A 22,164-nucleotide genomic window follows, 5' to 3' on the forward strand; every position below is an offset into this window, starting at 1 on the left:
AAGAATAGTACCTATTGTTTGCACTGAAACTGTCACAGATAAAACACATGTTTGTATATGTTAGGTACTGATAGAAAATTACTTCTTATTCTAGGTCATTGTAAAAACATTTTAATATACGCTGGGAAATGGATATATCTGACTTTTGCTTTAGGTCTGGTATCAATGTATTGGTACTAGGGCTATTACTGTAAACACATTCTTTCTATGCATAAGAACTGAATACATGAAGAGATTGAAATAAATGTTCTGCAAAGGTAATTTTACCTCTTTTACTATGGAAACCAGTGTGGCGGTTCCTTAGGAAGGTGGGTATCGATCTACTTCAAGAACCAGCTATATCGCTTTTGGGGATATACCCAAAGCATGCTTTATCCTACCACAGAGACACCTGTTCAACAATGTGCACGGCTGCTCTATTAATAATAGCCAGAGTTTGGAAACAATTTACATGTCCTTCAACAGATGAATGGAGAAAGAAAATATGGTATGTTTTAACAAGGGAACATTAATCACCTGTAAAAAAAATCTATGGGAAGGTAAGCAGATAGAACAACAACAAGAAAAAAGGCCATAGTAAACCCAGAAGGACAAATATGGTATACATTTGCTAATATGTGGATATTGTCTGCTAAGCCAATTATGGGTATTAGAGATGGTCAAGCAGGGTAGGGCAGGGAAGAGAAAGACGGGGTAGTGGAAGTGGGGAAAAACAACTAAAATTATGGGTAACATTTGAGCATAGTTTGAACTATTTTGGAACATTTGATATAGTAGAAGTGTCTTAAAGTGTATTCATACATGAAGGCAATCTAAAGGAATTAGCCAAAATAATAGGGGCAAACAGATCCCCCAACTGGATATCTCTTGTTACCAAATTAAGCCTCCAGTAGTAGAACTGGGTTATATTTAATTGAGTTAAAAGGGGTCCCATGGAAACCCCCAAATAACCCAGGCTGTGGCCAAGACTATAGGTTGTTTTCCACAAACTGATGACAAGGCCCAATTCCTGAAGAGAATACCTACACAATTCACTAAACATGGAGAACTCTAGCAGGCCTATGGAGAGAGAGACTTCACCCATAAGTACTAGTGTCCTTGGTATCAGAAAGTACTGTATATACTACAAAAGGACGAGAAATAAGAACACCATCCCAGGTACAAACAAACTCTTTAATCTAAAATAGTATCCTAATGTGAGATATGCTAAGACAATGATGGCCCAAAGCTTGTGTGGGAGTAACCAATCTGATTTGATTTAAGATCCACTCCAGAAGATGGAAACCATACCCAATACTGCTTGGAGAACCAAGAGAGTGAGTCTAGATACCCCCGGGACCTTGGGAAAAACCAAATACTATTGTTATCGTCATGCCTAGTGCATAGTAATTCTCTACTGTTGTGTATTCTGAAATAATAAGTAGGCCACCGGTATCAGAAGAACATGACATGAGTCCTTTTCAGCTCACTCACTAGAGAAACAGTGATGGAAATTAGCAACACGCAGTGACAATAATAATTATACTGATTGTTCAGAATTGTCCTTCATTGTACTAATTAATTTATATAATATTTATTAAGAAACTATTATATATTTTGATTCTGCCATAGGTATTATGACTAAATGAATAAAAGTATCAGAGTGAAAAAAATCCCTGCCTTCAGGGACTTTTATACATGTTTATTCACCATAAAAATTTCTAAGATGGCATTATCATCCGTATTTTAAAGGTAAGAAATTTTTGTGTCAAAAGAGTTGGCTAGCTTATGACGCTTCAACATGCACAGAGATACTGTGCTTCAGGAGACACCAGCAACAGGGATACTGATATGAGTATCCAGTCCAACTAGCCTCTTAATCTTGTGGAACTAAGAATGCTACTGCATAAGGCTGTATGGTTGAATGTATTACAGACAGGTAATCTCCACAACTCAGAGACTTCTTTACTTCACAAGAGATGGAGAAATTTCTCAGGAAACATCTTTCCAAATCTCACATAGTCTAGAAGAGTACTGTAAGACTCAGCGGTACTAAGAACCAATAGAGACCAAATAATGCAGGGATACAGAAAATTCGTCTTTTAAAGTGACATCCACAAAGAAGGCCAGAACCTGTATGTTAACACAGCCTGCTAAATGAAAGGCTTTAGTAAGACTCCAAGTCCCCTGAAAATAATTATCAGATTCAATGAAACAAACATCAGACACAATAAAACATACATGTTAACAAGAATAAAAAAAAATCGTATTCGTGAAAAAAAGACAATCAGCAGATACCACTAGCTAGATGAATCAATTATTAGAACTATTTAACAAGGATTTAAAGCACCCCAAAAATGCTTTGACAAGCAATTAGAAAATACATTTAAATATGAGAGAAATTAAAATATCACACCACATGAATGGATTTTTTGGGGGGGAAATTTGGCTTTTAAAATAATGTCTCTATAGCATTATTTGGCCTGGAACTCATCATGGAGCACAAGCTGCCTTCAAGCTTGAAGTAATTTTGCTTCTGCCTTCAGAATGCTGGCATTAGAGCTGAAAGTAACCATATTTAGCTTAAAGAAATTGTTTTTAAGAGCCAAATAGAAGTTATAAAAATAACTAAATAAATGAACAAAATTCATGGGTTGTGCTGATTACTAGAAAATGAGAAAAATCACTGAACCTGAAGATGAAACAATAGAAGGAATACAGTTCAAATAGCAGGACAATTAGACTAAAATAGACAAAAACAAGAAAATGATTGGAGAATTTCGGGGCTAATATCAAGCAATAAAACTACCAAAAATCACAGGAAATCCAACAAATAAAGTGTGTGGCAGGAAATAGTCAAAGAAACAAAGGTTAAACTTTTTTTTTTAGATTTGGAAAAATAATCATCAAATATGATTACCAAATCAAACAAATACACATATGTGTAGAAAGAATCTCTTGCATACTGTACAGAGCTGTCAATAAAATGCTAGTTGGCTTATAGACTTAGGCAGGAAATAGAAGTTACAGCATCTGGTACAATGATTGAATTCTGGGATAGAAAGAAAGGGGAGAATGCACCTGGGATATGAAAGAGGAGACTCATGGAACCTGGAAAGAGGTTGCCAGCCACGTGGCAGAACTTATATTTGAATAAGTGATACATTAATTCATGAGCTAGTTGGGGAAACATGCATAGCTACATGGTCTAGGTATTTACAAATATATTTGAGTCTCAGAGTTGTTAATTTTGGGAACAGGGGCATGAATTGAAAAACACCCCACTATACACATGTATTTATATACTCCATACATGTTTACCCCATGACATACCCATACATATGGGTGTGTGTATATATATGTGTATATATTTATATACACATATATATATGTATAATAAAACTGGAGATTATATTATGTGTATATAATGAAACTTCTTGGAAAAGGTCAGTATTAAAAATATTCAGGAAAGTATGACACTAACTCCAAGACAACAATCAGTGAAATAACAGTGAGCTTTTGTCTGAAACTTTGAAAGTTTTTCTTAAGCCATATTTTTTAAATATTGAGAGTATATAACTGCCAAGTACAAATTCTAATATGCAGTGAAACTTAAGAAAAAAGGTAAAACGAAGATAATCTTCAGGCAAGAGAAAACTCCCCTGTTGCCGGTAGACACAATAAAATAGTAGCTACCAGAAAATTTCAATCAGAAAGGAATGATCAAAACTAGTAGCTTTTAAAGCTTCAGGAAATATGAAAAATATTGGAATCATAAAAATACAGTTATAATAACTGAGCTCTTCCTCCCACTCCCTTTCAATACTGTAAGTGCCAGCCAGGCAACTTAAGGCCTGGAAAGGAAACTAAAGATATACTAATTAGGAACAATAAATCAAACTATCTCTATTTGTGAATGACATGATATTATATGTTATAGATCACCAATATTCTCCAGAGGACTTGTAGAAACAAGCAAATATATAATCTACCAATACCAGCACTAAACAGAAAACATAGAAAGAGATCATGGGTAGCCTCTCATTCACAACAGTATCGAAGAAAGTTAAATGCCCAGGCATAAACCGAACCAAAGACATGAAGAACCTATATGATGAAAATTGTAAACCTCTAAAGAATGGGATAAAGATAGTGGAAACACAAATCATGCTTACTGATTAGTAGAATTAATATTGTGAAAATCAATGAGTATTCTAATTAGTATTGTGAAAATTGTGAGTATCCTATCAAATGCAATTTAGAGTTTAATGCAATCGCAATCAAGATTCTATCTTATTCTTTACAGAAAGAGAAAAGAAATGAACTATCCTAAAATTCATGAAACTCCAGGGGCAAGACCCATTCAGGTTTTAATACATATTACTAGGTCAAATAATGAAAACAATATGATAATGGCACAAAAATAAACACATTGACCAAAGAAACAAAACAGATGATTTAAACACAAGTATGTATAACCACATCCATGTAATATTCTACAAAGATGCCAAAATGTACACTGGTGAAAATACAGTATATTCAACAAATGGTGCCAGGAAAACAGGATGTTTACATGTAAGAGAAAGATAGCAGATCTGTATCTATTACCCTTGACAAAAATCTAAATCCAAATGGAGCAAAGACCTAAGTATGAAATATCAATGGTTAGAGCAAAATATACAAAGTACTGTATATAAAATAAATGTAGGAAATGGGCTTTCTAAATGGTATTGCATTTGCTCATGTATTGAGAGTAATAACTGATCATAGAATTAAAAAGCGAAACTCAAAAAACTAAAAGGCTTCTTTACAGCTAAAGAAACAATCCCATAAAGAATAAGATCTTTTGGGGCTGGAGAGATGGCTCAGCAGTTAGGAGCATTGACTGGTCTTCCACGGATCCTAAGTTCAATTCCCAGTAACCACATGGTGGCTGACAACCATCTACAATGGGATTTGATGCCCTCTTCTGGTGTGTCGGAAGAAAGCAACAGTATACTCACATATATAAAATAAATAAATGAACCTTGAAAAATAGAATAAGAACTTTTGCCAGCTACATATCTGAAAAGGATTAAGATCCAAAATATGTAAAGAGCTCAAAAATAAAGAGAAAAACAACCCACAAATATTAGTAAGAAATTAGGCTTAAGATCAGAACAAAGGGAAGCAGCAAGGTCCAAATGATGTGATCAGGGAAATTTGGAAAGAGAGGCTCAAATTATGGAAGGGAAATAGAGATAAAAATAGAATGGAAATGATAAAATAATAGCAAGCATGTCTAAAAAGGTCATACAATTAACTATTTACTTTAAAATTTATTATATATAAATTTATGTATAAATATTCATGTATCTTCAAATAAAATTTTCTTATCTGGATTGGCGATGCTTCCTCCAAGAACCAAAGAAAATCTAACAAAAATGCAAAGAGCAAGCATGGGAAATCCTATTTTCAATTTGTGCACATGGCTGTCCAAGGAACTTCAAAAACAAGTAGCCTATGGCTATCAACAGTGATTGCTCTCATAAGTAGAAGGTAAGTCTCTGTTTCTATACACATATGCACTTCAAGGAGAGGATTCAGAGGACTTGTTACTAGAACTCGCTTGAATACCTTCTCCATGAGGACTAATTTTAACAATACTAGAAGAGGCCATGGGACAATACAAGCTTCCAAAGGAAGGATACAACTAACACAGTCCTACCCAGTTCTGATATAGATGAACCAAAACAATGAATACCATCGCACAATAAGCTTTATAGGTACAGCCACAGCACACATACTTGGTGATAATCAACATCTTTCTAACTTCACTTAAGACCTGCTCAACAAGAGGGATACCATGTCTGTTACAGGAAACCTTTTCAACCACCTAGTCCTAGTACAGTCACAAAACTTGGATCTAAACTACTTATAACTACCACTTTACTAAACCACCAATATCCCTAATCACATTCTATATGATGCCTTTATAATCATAGCACAGTAATAGTGGCTGTCATTACCCCTTAGCTAAGATAATTATCTGTGCCACAGGAGACAATTACAGAAAATGAGGATTAATCAAAATTCATTGTTGTGATGCCGAGCTCCAGTGGATACATCTACAAAACCACTCCTATACCTAGAAGTCAATGAATATTGTGAAAAGAGTATAAGAATCTGAAAATGAGCAAGTTTGCTGTGAGATTGTGTATCATAGTAATGTTGGAAAGACACCCATAATCTTAACAGCATGAGTGCCTAAATGTGGGCTGAAAAAGAAGAACATGGATATGTTAAAGTTAATGGGGAAAGCCAGGAGACTTTAACCATACAAAAAGAGCTTCCCTCAACTAAAGAATGCTCAGAGTGCCATCTTGTCAAAAACGATCTACAGATTCAATGCAATCCCCATTAACATTCCAACTCAATTCTTCATAGAGTTAGAAAGAACAATTTGCAAATTCATTTGGACTAACAAAAAAACCAAGATGGTGAAAACAATTCTGAACAATAAAATAACTTCTGGGGGAATCAACATCCCTGACCTCTAGCAGTATTACAGAGCAATCATGATAAAAACTGTATGGTATTGGTACAGGGACAGGCAGGTAGATCAATGGAATAGAATTGAAGACCCAGAAACAAACCCATGCACCTATGGTCACTTGATCCACGACAAAAGAGCTAAAATCATCCAGTGGAAAATAGACCACATTTTCAACAAATGGTACTTGTTCTACTAGAGTTCAGCATGTAGAAGAATGCAAATTGATCTATTCTTATCTCCTTGTACAAAGCTCAAGTACAAGTGGATCAAGAACCTCCACATAAAACCAGATACACTGAAACTAATAGAAGAGAAAGTGGGTAAGGACCCTAAACACATGGGCAGAGGAAAATTTCCTGAACCAAACACCAATGGCTTATGCTCTAAGATCAAGGATCCGCAAATGGGACCTAATAAAACTGGAAAGCTTCTGTAAGACAAAGGACACTGTCATCAGGACAAAATGGCAGCGAACAGACTGAGAAAAAAATCTTTGCCAATAAAGAACTCAAGAAGTTAGACATTAGAGAACCAAATAACCCTACTAAAAATGAGGTACAAAGCTAAACAAACAATTCACTACTGAGGAATATCTAATGGCTGAGAAGCACCATGAGAAGAAATGTTCAACACCCTTAGTCATCAGGGAATTGCAAATCAAAACAACCCTGAGATTCTACCTCACACCAGTCTGAATGACTAAGATCAAAAACTCAGGTGACAGCAGATGGTGGCAAAGAAGTGGAGAAAGAGGAACACTCCTCCATAGTTGGTGGGATTGCAGACTGGTACAACCATTCTGGAAATCAGTCTGGCAGTTCCTCAGAAAATTGGACATAGTAGTACCTGAGGACTCAGCTATACCACTCCTGGACATACACCCAAAAGATATTCCAACATATAAAAAGGGCACATGCTCCACTATGTTCACAGCAGCCTTATTTATAATAGCCAGAAATTGGAAACAACCCAGATATTCTTCAACAGAGGAATGGATACAGAAAATGTGGTACATTTAGACAATGAAGTATCATACATTCATTTTAATAGTTAAAAACCCTATAACAATATTAAAAACAATAACCATAAAATTCTAAGGCAAATGGAGGGAACTAGAAAATACCATCCTAAGTGAGGTAATCCAGTCACAAATGAACACACATGGTATACACTCACTGATAAGTAGATATTAGCTCCAAAGCTCGGAATACCCAAGAAACAATGCACAGACCACATGAAGCTCAAGAAGAAGGAAGAAAAAGGTGTGGATGCTCCAGTCCTTCTTACAAGAGGGAACAAAATACTCAAGGGAGGAGATATGTGGAGCAGAGACTTAAGGAAAGGCCATGCATAGACTGTCTCACCTGGGGATCTATCCCATATACAGACACCAAACCCAGACACTATTGCTGATGCTAAGAAATGCTTGCTGACAAGAGCCTGATATAGCTGTCTCCTGAGAGGTTCTGCCAGAGCCCAACAAACACAAGAGTCAGATACTCTCAGCCAACCATTGAATTGAGCACATGGTTCCCAATGGAGGAGTTAGAGAAAGGAGTGAAGGTGCTGAAGGGGTTTGCGGCCCATAGGAAGAGCAACAATATCAACTAGATCCCCAGAGTTCCCAGGGACTAAACCACCAAGCAAAGAGTACACATGGAGGGACCTATGGCTCCAGCCACATGTGTAGCAGAGGTTAGTCTTGTGGGACATCAAGCCTTTGGTCCTGGGAAGGCTGGATGTCCCAGTGTAGGAAAATGCCTGTACAGGTTTTGGGATAGGGTGGGTAGGTAGGACAGTACCCTCGTAGAAGCAGGGGGAGGGAGTATGGGATAGGGAGTTTCTAGAGGGGAAACCAGGAAAAGGGATAACATTTGAAATGTAACAAATAACTATCCAATAGAAAAAAAAAGAATGCTCAGAGTAGGAAAAAGAGTCTTACCTAGAGAACACACCAGTACCAAGGAGGAATACATGGTAATGATTGTAGGGAAGAAAGGAAATGAAGAAAACTCATGTAATCGTTTTAATTTTGAAAAGTATAAAACATCTTTTAAAAAAGTCTCTTTCACAAATTTTATAAATCCAGTGTGGTGATTATAACAAAATATCACATCTGATATCTATGACAATTATATGCATACATGGGTATAATGGCACAAATAAAAATAGCCTCCATATGCTCATATATTTCAAAGTTTAGTCATTAGAGAGTGGCACTACTTGAAAAGGAATAGGAGGTGTTGGCTTCTTGCAATAGGCATGGTCTTGCTGGAGGAAGTGTGTCAATGAGGGAGTGAACATTGAGGTTTCAAAAGCCCAAGCCAGTCCCAGTGTCACTCTCTCTTCCTGGGGCCTGTGGATCTAGATACAGAACTTTCAAGCTACTTCTCTAGTACCATGCTATCTTCCTTCCATGCTGATAATAGACTAAACCTCTGAAACTGTAAGCAAGACCCAATTAAAATTTTTTTACAAGAGTTTCTGGGAACATGGTGTCTCTTCACAGCAATGGAACACTTACTAAGATAATGGAAAAGGAAAAGCAATTAAGTGGATGTTTCAATACTCATAATGGGGAAAAGTTGAAACTAGCAGATCCTGAAAAGTCACATGTATGTATTTTAGTATTTAGAACAGCTAAGTAAATAATACAAAGAAATACAATAATATTATCAAAAATACATCCAGATGAAGTTCTAAATTATAACTTTGTATAACCAACAGGAAGGCAAGAAAAGACAAAGGAATAGGAACGGAGAGCACAAAAATAAAATAGTAGCCTTCAGCCTTATAGTGTCAATCAATAGCAATCTTAATGTTAAATCATCCAAGCAAAGCAATTAAGGCAGAAATTAGCATTGTAGATAAAATCAGATACTATCAAATTACCCCCAGTAGCCATTTCTTTCACTGATGAATGAATCATTTCCTAAGAATTAAAAACATGCAAATTATCATTTAAAACTCTTGTTGAGAATCATCTTTCATAGTTAGGAGGCAAAAAGAGTTTTGTTTATAAAATGATTCAGGTTTCCAAATGCTTTTACTGCTAATCAGTTTTATAACCAGGAAACATTTATCTTAATTTTATCATGCTTTCATGATGATGACAAAATTTTAATGCTGATCATGAAGTATAGTTATTTCCTTTTAAAAGTTGTTTATATAATGTACAAGAACAATTAACTAAAAGTCATAATCAAGAATGGTTTATGCTAAAAATATACAGTATTTAACTTTAAGAATTTGTTACTATATTATCAAATAAACATGATAAAAAGAAAATGTATTAAAAGTACATACAAAATAATGAAATAAAATAAAATTTAAAAACATTTTGATTTTAATATATTTATTATATAAAGGATTAAAAACACTTTATTTCATAACTTCTGTCTACTGAAGTAAAGTACTTGAAGTTGAATAAACATTGCACTAAGGAAGAGTTTACAAGTTAGTATGCTTCCCGGTCAAATATTTGGAAAGTAAAAATAAATTCTCAAAGCTTCATAAATTAATAATTAATATTATAGAAGAAAGCATAAAAGTAACAGATGATAGAAATATGCATTATTCATTTTTGGTTTTGAATTTTGGGACATGGGAATTTTATGCATTATTGAAAATACATGCAATTGTAATGGAAATTAGTAAAAAAATTCAAGAGTGGTACCTATTTATATAGTACAAAAATATTAAAATTGTATTTAGCTTACAAATTATACTTCTAGAAAAATATCCCAAGGAAGTACTGTTAATTTTCTCTAATAATTTGTTTACAGTGATATTTATAATTCATGAGTGAAATATAAAATTGAATAAAGGTAACTGAACAGAAATGTTGTCTTGAATGTTGTTAGCTACTTAGCCAAACATCACTGGCCTCCCTTAATAATCAATTGCTCATTTCATTCTAAGTAGTATAATGACCAGGCTCAAAAATGGTTTAATTTGTTCAGCAAACCATGACAGAATCATTCTTGTTTGCCAAATATACATTTCATAGTCACCCTTCTAGGTATACAGAAATGTATTACCCAGTTTTGTATCAGAAGATGCAAAGAAAAGTCTTTTTGGAAACTTTAGGAAAATGTATTTTCCTAATATAAAGCTAGTTCTTTTGCCTTGTCTCCGCTTCATGACTGTTGTGGTACGCAGATGTGATGCTTTAGTTTTCTGTGGACATAGATCTGGTTTAATTATTCTACAAGTGGATATCAGAAACATTTCTTGGTGCGGTTATCTTTTCTTAAGGCATAGTTCGAAAGCAGCGTTATGAAAAATCGTATTTGGTTGTAGCTGTGTGGGCTTATGTCTAGGTCCTATATTCTGATAGGACCCATCCATGTGTCCTTTTTGCCAGTCCAGTGTTATTTTTATTACTATGGTTCTGGAGGACAACTTAAAATGATGTGTGGGTATATTTCATTTTTCTTTTTCCTGGAATTGATGACCCTATCCAGGGTCTTTTGTGTTACCAGATGAATTTATTTATTTTTTTCTACTTTTGTGAAGAGTGGCATTAATATTTTGAAAGGAATTATATTGACCATGTCGGCCTTTTTGGTACTATATCTGTTTTCAGAATATTATGTTCTCGTTTGTGAATATCAGCAGTCTTTCCATCTATCTTAGAAAGGTTTCTACTGCTGTGGTAAAATATTATGACCAAAAGCAACTTAGGAAAGAAAGGGTTTATTTCAAGCTTGCAGTGTTCACATCATAATCCATCATCCAAGGAAGTCGTGGCAGGAATTTGGAGACAGACACTAAAGCAGAAATCCGGCGTACTGGTTTTCTTATTGGGGCCTTTTTTTTTTTTAAATAGCACCCGAGATCATTCACCGAGGGGTAGCACCATGAAAGTGATCTGGGGCTTTGATATCAATCATTCATCAAGAAAATGCACCACTGTCTTGCCCAAAGACTAATTTTGGGGGTCATTTTCTCATTTCTAAAATGACTCTAACTCATATCAATGTGACATAAAATTGACCAGCATATCATCTTTTTTTCTTTTTTTTTTTTGAGCTGGGGACCGAACCCAGGGCCTTGCGCTTGCTAGGCAAGCGCTCTACCACTGAGATAAATCCCCAACCCCATAGCATATCATCTTCTAGAGTTTTCCTCTTTCTCTATTGAGTGCAAGTGGAGGGAGGGTGTATTTTTATTCCTAATCCTAGTGGAAATGCCTGGGATTTTTTTTTTCATTTAAGACGATGTTGGTTTTAGGTATGTTGTATGTAGCTTTTAATATAGTGAGGCATTTTCTTAGGAAAGGATGTTAGAGTTGTCAAAACCATTTACAACTCAATTGAAATAATTATATATTATATCTTTATGTCTACATATGACATAAATTATGTTTGTTGATTCAAATATGTTGGGACATTTCTACATCTCTGTAGTAAAAAAAATTTGTCCATGAATGTACTTTTTGCTGTGAATTGAATTAAGTTTATAAGTTCTCTTTGCATTCTATGGCAAATTGAATAAGAATGGCCTCCATCAGCTAACATACTTAAATACTTGATCCGCACCTTGGTGAAACTGTTTGGAAAGAATTAAAAGGTGTGCTTTTGTTATAGGAGGTATGTCATTGGGATGAACTTGGGGGCACCCAACCCCTTTTTCTCAGTATCCCCAGAGCTCTTTTCTTTTCTATTGGGATTTTAAGATGTGAGCTCTTAGCTGCTGCACTCACCGTGCTTTTGTCTCATCAACATGGGCGCTAAGCCTCTGAAATAATAAGCACAATTAAATGCTTTCTTCTATAAGTTGTCTCGGTTATGGTGTTTTATCATAGCAATAGAAAAGTAACTAAGACACGTGTGCTACTGAAAAATTCTATATCTATGTTCATCAGGCAAACTAATCTATAATTATCTGTTTGCATTTTTCTTTAGGTTCTTTACCTTTTTGCTTTATGAAATATTTTAATAAATCTTTTAGTTGTAAGATTATTGTTATTATTATTACTGTTATTGTTGTTATTATTATTATACCTCCAATCACATTGCTCAGTTGCTCAGTTTAGGACTGTTTAAGTTGTTTAACCCACCTTGGTTTAATTTTAATATTTCATGTGTTTAGTGATTTATTCATTTCTTTTAGATGTCGTGGTGGATGTTTTGAAAGCTTTTTTGAATGCAGTTGGGATTTTCTGAAAATTTGGCTTTTCATTTTTAATTTCGATAATTTGGGTTTTCTCTCTGTTTCTCTTGAATAGTTTTTGTAAAAGGACTTTTGATTTTATCTTTTTATAAAACTAACTCTTTGTTTCATTAATTACTTGTTTGGGGTTTTCCATTTTCTTACTTTTTCAAAGCCCTAAGGTGTATCAATAAGTGATTTATTTGTAATTTCTCATTGTGTGTGCACACATGTATGCAGAAACACATACAAATCATGCACCTTCCACAGTAGCTTCAACTAATTTTTTGAGGCAAAACCTCTCACTGAATCTGGAGCTCAAAGATTCAACTAGACAAACTGGCAACTAAATGACGCTTTGAGGTTCTCTTCAGGTGCATGCTGCCATGTGTGAATATTGCTTTTTTTTTTTTTTTGCATGGGTGCTAAGAGTCTAAACTTTGCTTCTCCTGCATTGAAGCAAATATTTTATCAATAGAGCCATGTCCTCAATATAACTATTCTGGATTTACTTGTCAGGGAAAATTTTTGGTGATTATACCAAAGCCAGTATTCTGTGGGAACTTATGAAGCTGGTTCCCCTCTACCAAGGCAACCATTTTCCTGATCACTGTCAGAAGAGACAAAAGGCTATCTGTGGTGCCTATTAACCTGCTAAATAGCATGAGGGCCTAGAGGCTCCTTCACTATCACAAGTACCTGTTACATTTCAGAGTCCATACTCGTATCCTAGCTCTATACATCCCGTTCTTTACCCTAATCCTCCTTCTGCTTTCTCAGTTTTCCTCATAATCATCCCTCTCTCTCTCTCTCTCTCTCTCTCTCTCTCTCTCTCTCTCTCTCTCTCTCTCTCTCTCTCTCTCTCTCTCCTTCTCGCTCTCTCTCTCTTTTCCTTAGTCTTGTTCTCCCTTTACCCATACTTTCTTTGTCTCCTCTCTTGCTTCTCCAGCCACTTTTCTCATCACCAACTTCAGTCTGCTGGCTATGTTAAGTCCACCACTTTCTTTCCCTGCTTTGGATGGTTCCAGGTACCTCGAGCTGTACTCTCCGTTATATCTACAATAAAACCTTGCATTTAACCACATTTTTAAAGGTCATCCATCAGTTTATGCAATAGTAACTGATTTCCTAATTACTGCCTTTCATCAGCTCTTTAAATACAGCATTGCATACTCTTCAGACTTTTAAGGTATCTCTTCAAAAATCTGTTAGAATTCTAATAGATTTGCGGTTAATACAACTTGGTGTTTTTTCCTTAAGTGTTATCTCTATCTATTATCTATCTATCTATCTATCTATCTATCTATCTATCTATCTATCTATCTATCTATCCATCCATCCATCCATCTATCTATCTATCTATCTATCTATCTATCTATCTATCTATCTATCTATCCATCCATCCATCCATCCATCCATCCATCCATCCATCTATCTATCTATCTATCTATCTATCTATCTATCTATCTATCTATCTATCTATCTATCTATCTATCTATCATGTTTGGTACTTAAGAAAGATCTATTTTCAGATCTTTCCCATCTTGACTGACATGCTTCCTGAGCCTGGATAGCCATTCTGTTAGTCTAGATTTTGAAAGTTTTTTTTTTAAATAAAGACAACTTCCTGAGTCCATTTAGCATTGTTTTTATGTTTATGATTTCAGGGTTGACCACTTGGTATTGGATAACCAATTAAGGGGCTCATCCTTCAGTAAGTCAAATTCTCTTTTTTTCAGCAATTTCTAAATTGATTGTAGTTCTTAATCTTAGAGTGGGGCCCTATGATATTTCTCCTTCCTGGCTTCATACATTATTTATATTGTCACTATTCAAGTTGTGTCTAGGCAGCCATATCACTGAGGTGTTGTGGTTGTAACTTCACTGTCTTTTCCAAAAGCCACAATCTCACAGCAGACTTCCTGGTCCTCTGGCACTTACAAATTTTCTGACACTCTCCCAATGGTCTATGGTGTTCTCTGAGTCTTAGGTACAGGAGTTGTGCTGTGGGACAAAATCAGTCTTTCAATGGTACCCATAGAATTCTATGTTTTAGTTAAATTAACTCGTTATTTTATCCTTGTTGATGTCTTTAGTGTTTCTGCTTCTGTCTCTAGAATTCTTTCTTCCACATGATCCATTGTATCATTCAGGCTTTCAATTGAGTTTCTGTGCTGACTTTTACATAACCAAAATTTTTCATTTAATTTTTTCCATATTTCTATTTCTTCATTGAACCCCAGTTTTTATATGCTAAATTAACTTTCTTGTTACATTCACCTGTTTACTCTTCTTGAGTTCTTTCAGGATTTTATTTCTCTCCCCTTTCATTAAACAACTGCAGCTTTCTGAGACTTTATCTAATGCACTCTCACTGTGGACCAGTACTATAGTTTCCATGGACAGAACATCATTCTTCCTTGATTTGTCATCTTTCTTGTTCTATTCTATTGAGATTTTTGCATCTGGGTTATTTTATTGGTTGTGTTTATCAGATATTTTCTTGTTAAAATACTTTCAGTATTCATGTGATAGAATTTATATGTATAGTTTAGAATTTAAACCCCTAGTCATGTACTAAGGGAGCCTGGTACAACCAAATATTTGAATATCAGCTGTAGAATCAACCACAATTGCTGGATAGAAGGCCTATAAAAATGTCCTTCTAGCCAATTTACAGTGATCCTTTTTACTCTAATAACTATTGGAAGTTTAATAAACAAGAATAACATGATATATAGTGGAGCATCATCAAGATTACAAGCAAGCAGATTGTGATAAGCATAGGAATTAATGTTAGATCTATTGGAAGAAAATTGAGATGCGAAAAAATATTGGGAGGAAAGAGTTGGGAAAGTATTAGTGTCTAATAGTTTAACCGTTTTTAAAGTTCTGGAGGGCTAGAGTTCATAAAAGAAAGAAGAGGGACAGGGAAGACAAAATAAAAAAGGAAGTGGAAATTAGTAAGAAAGTACATGGGTTGAATGTAGGAAAAAGAATACAGAATATATAATAGTGTAATGGGTTAGAAAAAAAGCAAAACAGTCATGGAAACTAAGCAATATATGACCTAAAGCAAGACACTTTCAGAATATTTTTTCAAGAATTAAGATTGAAAAATGAAAAGAAAACATAAAAATTATCAAAAAACATTGACAGTAGCAAAAAGGACAAAGTATAATAAAAAAGAAAAGTCATGTCCGTTAATATTTCTTTCATCTTGGAATGGGTTTTGAATTCTTTCTTCTCCCTTCAAAAGTTTCCTCTGGCAAATTGCACTAATGGGGGAGATGCAATTTGTTTCTTATTCCAGTAGAAAGCTGTAAAGCCTGATTTTGTGTATGTATTGTCCCATAGAGATTAGATCATAACACTTTGGATTGAGTACTTGGCACAGCTGCACTGAGACGAGCAGTGTAGTTCTCAATTCCCATCTTGATACTCTGTGTAGTTTGGCATCACTGTGCTGGAGAAGCCAGGGTGGGATCCCTTGCTGTGGGTTCCCATAGAGTATAGCCACAAACTTGGGATAAAGAGGGTGTGAATTGCACTATCATATTTCAGCCCCTGGACCCACCCAGGTTTTGTGGCAAGTCTTTCCTCAGGCTGTGCCACCTTGCTGGTGTATGAGGAAGGGAAAGAAGGTGTAGGCTTTGTCCTGCAAGTCTCACTTAACCTCAACCAGAGCCCTGCTGTGAGAACGAAGCTTTAGTTCCAAGGTTTCATCTCCAATTGCTATCCAGTCCTTGGTTATGAGCTAACTGTTACTGCAGTGCTGCTGAGTGTGTGTGCTGTAAAGTGCCTCCCCGTGGTTTCCAATTACCTCACCAGAGCCAATTTGTGCAGCTAGGCACCAGTTCACAGCCACTCTTGTCTGCATCCCCACAGAGATCTCACTTGGCTTAATAAGTCCATTTACAGCTACTGTCTCTTGCAAGAATAGAGATTATCCTGTACTATCCTGTTTTCTTTCACTGAATTGCATCATAAGATCTCTAATCTGCCAACTTCCCTTAAATGCCTATTCTTCTTTTCTTGAGTAACTTCCAGGCAATTTTACAACACGGCTTCATTCTTACCATAGTGTAGAAGCATTCTTTTTTTCTTACATCCTTCCCATCATTTTTAATCAAATTAAACATACCTTGCTTTGCTTAACAGATTTCTTTAACATAAGAAGTCTAGAGATCTGCATTGAAATATCTCTTCATCAGGTGCCCTAGTATCTTGTTAAACTCTTCCCTGCCTCTGAGTCTACTTGCCTCAGTTCTTGGGAACAATGACTATTGTTTCATACTATTTGCATCTCATTATATCTGCTGAACTGAACTAGTCATAGCTGTGATTCACTGTATTGCTAATATTGCCCTTTCTCAGATCTTTTATCTTTTTAAACGTTCTTTATTCCTTTCACAACACACATACACACACACACACACACACACACACAAGCACACAGATCGACAGACAGATGCACACACACACACAAACACACACACACACACACACACACACACACACACACACACACAAATGCACACACACTTCCAGGTTCCTGAGATTTAAAAATATAAATACTGATCAAAAGCTTTTACCTTAGAGAGCTCCTGTCCAGGGCCACATTGTTGGCAGGTGACACAGCGCCCCCATTGGTCCCGGTACTCATTTTCTTGACAATCCATCATGAAAAAAAAAAAAAACTGTGGGTACAAAAAATAAAAATAATTACTAGTGATCTTAAAGAAACATTTAAAGTAGTGACTTCCCTGACATGTGGCTTCTGTGTCTTCTTCTGAAAATGACCAAGGAGGCCAACCTAAAGTAGCTAAAACTTTAGAGTACTGACAATATGCCCAGAACTCTCTAAATGCTTTCTATAAGGCAAAGCATTCTTATCCAAAAAGATGTCACAAATTACTGTTCATTTCATTTTACAGGTAAGTGAACTAAGGCAAAGGGACAAACACATTTTCAGCTTGTGGTTATATCAGGAGCTTTACTGGCAAAAATTAACAAATAAATTAGATAAACCATTGGTTTCTTCCTACTGGCTACAAATATGTGAAAAGCTCTTTTTTTTTTTTTTTGGAGCTGGAGAGACCGAACCCAGGGTCTTGCACTTGCTAGGCAAGCTCTCTACCACTGAACTAAATCCCCAACCCGAAAAGCTCTTAAAAATCACCTTTACACTTAATGAATTTGTCAGTATTTTCAATATTTTCTGACTCAAGCAATATGAAAAATATAATCCTTGTTTGTGAATGAAAAATTTGAAACATGATTTTTCTTTGCCTAAGTAACTGATTACTTGAGCTGGGTCATTCCATTTCAACTTACAGTCTTGTATGGATTACTAATGGCTACAGTTACTTAAACTGAGGAAATTTTACAGTGTGGCCCTAACCTACACTAGATAGCTTAAGAGGACCATTTGTGCTGTGTTTCTTCAAGTCATCATGAAGATTTCGAAGAACTATACAAATTAAAAAGATAGCTATGGAACAAAGGCTCAAGGAATATATACATTATACCTGGTGGGACAATTTGTCATTCCTAATCTTATACAAGACTTTATTTCAGGTGGATTCTCCACCCAGTGAAAGTCCTTGATGTATATTTCTAATTATAAGAGAGGTATGTGACCCCAAATCATCTCTGCCAAGGTCACCAGTAGAAATCAGAAGATGTCCTGGCTGCATTTTTCTGAAGTATAACTTTTCTCATAACTGTCCCCTATTTCTTCACTCAATAGAAGGTGGCCTATGAAGTCCACATTTGAACAAAATGGACACACTTTCTCCTCTGTTGTCAAATTGTCACCCTCAGAAGACAAGCTTCCCCTCTTTGCTCTCCATCTTGTCATTGAGGGAAAAACATTAGTCGTCTCAACCTTCACTGATAAGGGAATCCAGTATTATGGCAGCAAACCCCACATAGATTATCTAAATAAAATATTTCCTGTATAGTTTTCTTTCCCAGAAAACAGGAAAACATCGATAGGTTCTACAAAGCAGAAGTCCTTTAGAGATAAATTCTTAACATAAGCACCTGGAATTTTGTGGAAGCTGCTGCCTGTGAAGCATGCGTGAGGCCCTATTTTCAGTTTGGTTTCCAAACTCCAATTCACCCAACAGGCATTAAATTGCATGAAACTTAATGTCCTCTTTAATCTTGGTTTGAAATGGTTTTCTAGGTAGGTTTCCTACCAAATACACATACCAGGACACAGTAAATAACATGGAGTCTCTTTGTCTCTCCTTTTTTTTTTTTTAAATCAAAACAGTTACCCAAAACATAAATTAAGTTGAATTTGAATTGGAGTTTAAGAAAACTTTTATTAACAAAAGAAAACATGTACTCTGGACTGTTTTGAAGAATCCTGGGTATACAGCTAAAAATGCCTAATAAGCAATAAATGTCATCACTCATATGAGGCCTTATACCCTGTGAATAGCAATACCCTACAGCAGATGTTAATTTCTGGTAAAAGTACAGAAAGAATACATCTCTGTTGCTGACTTTGTCTTTCTACAAAGTATTATAGAAGATGTACTTTTGGAAAAGTTAGCAATTCACAACCAAACATGTGGATTTTATAGTGAAGAATGGTTGATGCTCTACACCAAGTTAGTTCCAAATGGTAATCCAACAGCGCTTGCTGTTTGTTATATTCTGAGCATGCTTACTTTCCTTGCCTACATATATGTCTAGCTAGGAAACTTAAGATTGTTTTACTTTCCAATTTTGCCTTCCAGACAATGCATCATAATCCCATGTCAAGTATACTTGCGTCTGAATCACAACCCTGCCATTTACTAGCTTTCAGAAATGTTTTCCTTTTCATAGCATCATTCCTTTCAGCCATACATTTGGTACTTTAACAACAGGTACTTTCCACAGTAGCTTAGAAAGAGATAGATATAGCAGTATAGGGTTAAAGTATCTACTACAAGAGCACGTGTTACTACATGGTACTTGGTAGATTTGTCCCCAATTTACAAGAGACTTTTCAGGAGTGTGAATAATTCAAGGGAATTCACATTTGTTATTCCTAGGATTTGCAGGAAAGGAAAGAGAAAAACACATAAAATACTTGAGTGGCCCACTGTATCAGGAGCCTGGACATCATGCCAAGAAACAGGTGTCTCCAGAGCTCACACCTCCTCAAAAACTGCTCCTCCCAATAACCTGAAGCTGAGAAACAGTTTTCCCTCAATGTGTGCAATGTCTAAATCATCTTGGCTCAACTGACCCTTGGTTTGGTATTTGTCGAACATGTCTTCTTGGGATATTTCTACATAGAATTAAGTAGACAAGGTTTAGAAATTTTGCAAGGAAAATTGTTTCTTAAATGGAAATGGAAAGAAAAAAATACAAATTAATTGGGGATGATATTAGAGACATTACTGAGCATCAGATCATTTCCCACAGATTAATCACTCCCATCGTCACAACCTAACTCCGGCTGATCCACAACCTGGGACTATGTTCTTTTTATATCATTACATTAGTGGAAAGAGGGGAGATGAAAGAGCTTGTCAGGCATCTCTTATCTCCTCTCCTGGAGCACGACAGAGGCTAGGTGAGCTTCTTTCTGCTTCTGTCAAAGGTCACAATCCTTTCCACTGTACTGTACAGGCCACACTCAAAAATCCTACCTTCGCCTTGAGCAGCAACAAAGGAAGAAAAGTGTAGGCAACGAAAACAGATTGACATTGAAAAGAGTCCAGACGCAGTGCACAAAGTCTGGGGTTTGTGACAGGAAACATTTTCCAGGTAAAGATGTAGAACCTTTATATTGCCTACTCCATTCCTTTCCCAGTAAATATGACCCCTTCCCATAGGTTATTGCCATTCTCGTTTCTGTCATGTTTTCCCTGTCATTTAATATCACAAATTTAACTCCAAATATAGGACATAACATTTTTGTGTCTATTTTATATAAGTTTTCTCATAAGAGATGTTAAAATGTATAATTTAAAATTGCTTTCATCAAACAATATGAATACACTTTTTTATCTTAGATTATAGTGGGAAGATAAGTTATACTTAAACTTAGTACTTAAAAATTCAAAACTTTTTTTTTTGTCTCAAAGTGGGATTATGAGACAAAGAAAGAATCTCTTCTCAGATCTGAGTGATCCAGAGTCCCAAAGTACAATTGCACTTTGGTCAACATGGAGCAGGGAGCTAAGGAACTGAGACCCTGGTAGTTTGTTAACCAAGCACCTTTAGAGTATGAGAAGTTGCTGTCAGTTTTAGATATGCTTGCCTTCTGGAAAAAGAGTGCACACCCCAACACAGACCACAGACCAACAAGCATCCATAACTATTTTCAGAGTCAGAAGAAACTGAAGTTCTATTATTCTTGTTGTTGGTGCTGCTATTATTATTATTATTATTATTATTATTATTATTATTATTATTATTATTATCTGCTAAATCACGTGGGTAAAATATGAGTAAAAAATGGGAATCATAGTGCATTATGTCACTTCTTGAGTATAGTGGGGGCTACTGCTCTCAACAGATTCCTACCCTTTCAGAGAGCATCTCTCTTCTAGCCAGAGAATATGATTTGCAAGGGAGTCCCACACAATGCCATTAGGAAAACCTGGTACTCCAGGAATGCCCATGACTTTTAGTGAAAGTATTATGTCCTGCAGTGAGTAACCTTCTAGTCTCAGCTTCCAGTGGCATCTCCATCCTGTCCACCAACAGTGTCCCTGATACTACCTTCCACCACAGCCTCTTAACACCTGAAATGGTACCAGTGCCCAGCATGCCTTCTCCTGAGGCCCGGGCTACTTTCCTCTCTATGGGACAGATGCTATTTCTCAGAAATTCCTATAACTTTTAGATTATTGTGGTTGTTTTGGATGATTGTGGTTGGGCCCCAGTGGTGGCTGACTTTAAAATCTCAGACTCACTTGCGAACAAACCTTACTGCCAGGAAGTTCCTCTTTTGTCTGAGTACACAGAACTCCACAGAGTACATAGAACTTCAAGGGGCATCCAAGAGGAAATCCTCAGTTTGAAGGCCTTATTTCTGCCAGTCTGACAACTGTGGGAAAGTATATACCAAACATTCTCACTTTATCAGTCACCAAATATAGAGCCAAGTAAGAAGTCCTGCAAATGTAAAACAATGTACATGGTCCTTTCTCTGCCTTGATATGCTTGAATGTTTTCACGTGAATATACTCTAGATACTGACCTCATAAATTAGATGAATATAGCTGACAGTTAGTGAGATATAACCATCTAGCTAACACCAAAGGATTCATCAGTGGATTCCAGTTTGCCTAGAACCTCAGTCCAAACGTGGAGGTTTTTTACTCCTAGCCAGAATCTTTAGATAATTTTCTTCCTTTGGCTCTCTAACCCCTGACCTCACTGTCTCAGACCAGCTCATCTCTTTGATATGTAAAATTTAAGTGGAGGAACGAGTATCAGGATGTGATATTCAAGCCCAAATCAAACTATTGACCCCA

The 22,164-nt window shown here is 36.0% G+C and overlaps 1 protein-coding gene across 4 annotated transcripts in view; it reads right to left on the reverse strand.

The window, feature by feature from the left end:
* Eda2r (ectodysplasin A2 receptor) overlaps positions 1–22,164 on the reverse strand; it is a 55,118-nt gene that overhangs the window by 23,309 nt on the left and 9,645 nt on the right. For all 4 annotated transcript variants that reach the window (XM_063279875.1, XM_039100197.2, XM_063279876.1 and 1 more), the window contains one exon: positions 17,266–17,370. In XM_063279875.1, the coding sequence (XP_063135945.1) occupies positions 17,266–17,370 (105 nt within the window). The remainder of the gene's footprint in view (positions 1–17,265; positions 17,371–22,164) is intronic.

This window comes from Rattus norvegicus, chromosome X (assembly GCF_036323735.1).
Source record: "Rattus norvegicus strain BN/NHsdMcwi chromosome X, GRCr8, whole genome shotgun sequence".
Classification (NCBI taxonomy): Eukaryota; Metazoa; Chordata; class Mammalia; order Rodentia; family Muridae; genus Rattus; species Rattus norvegicus.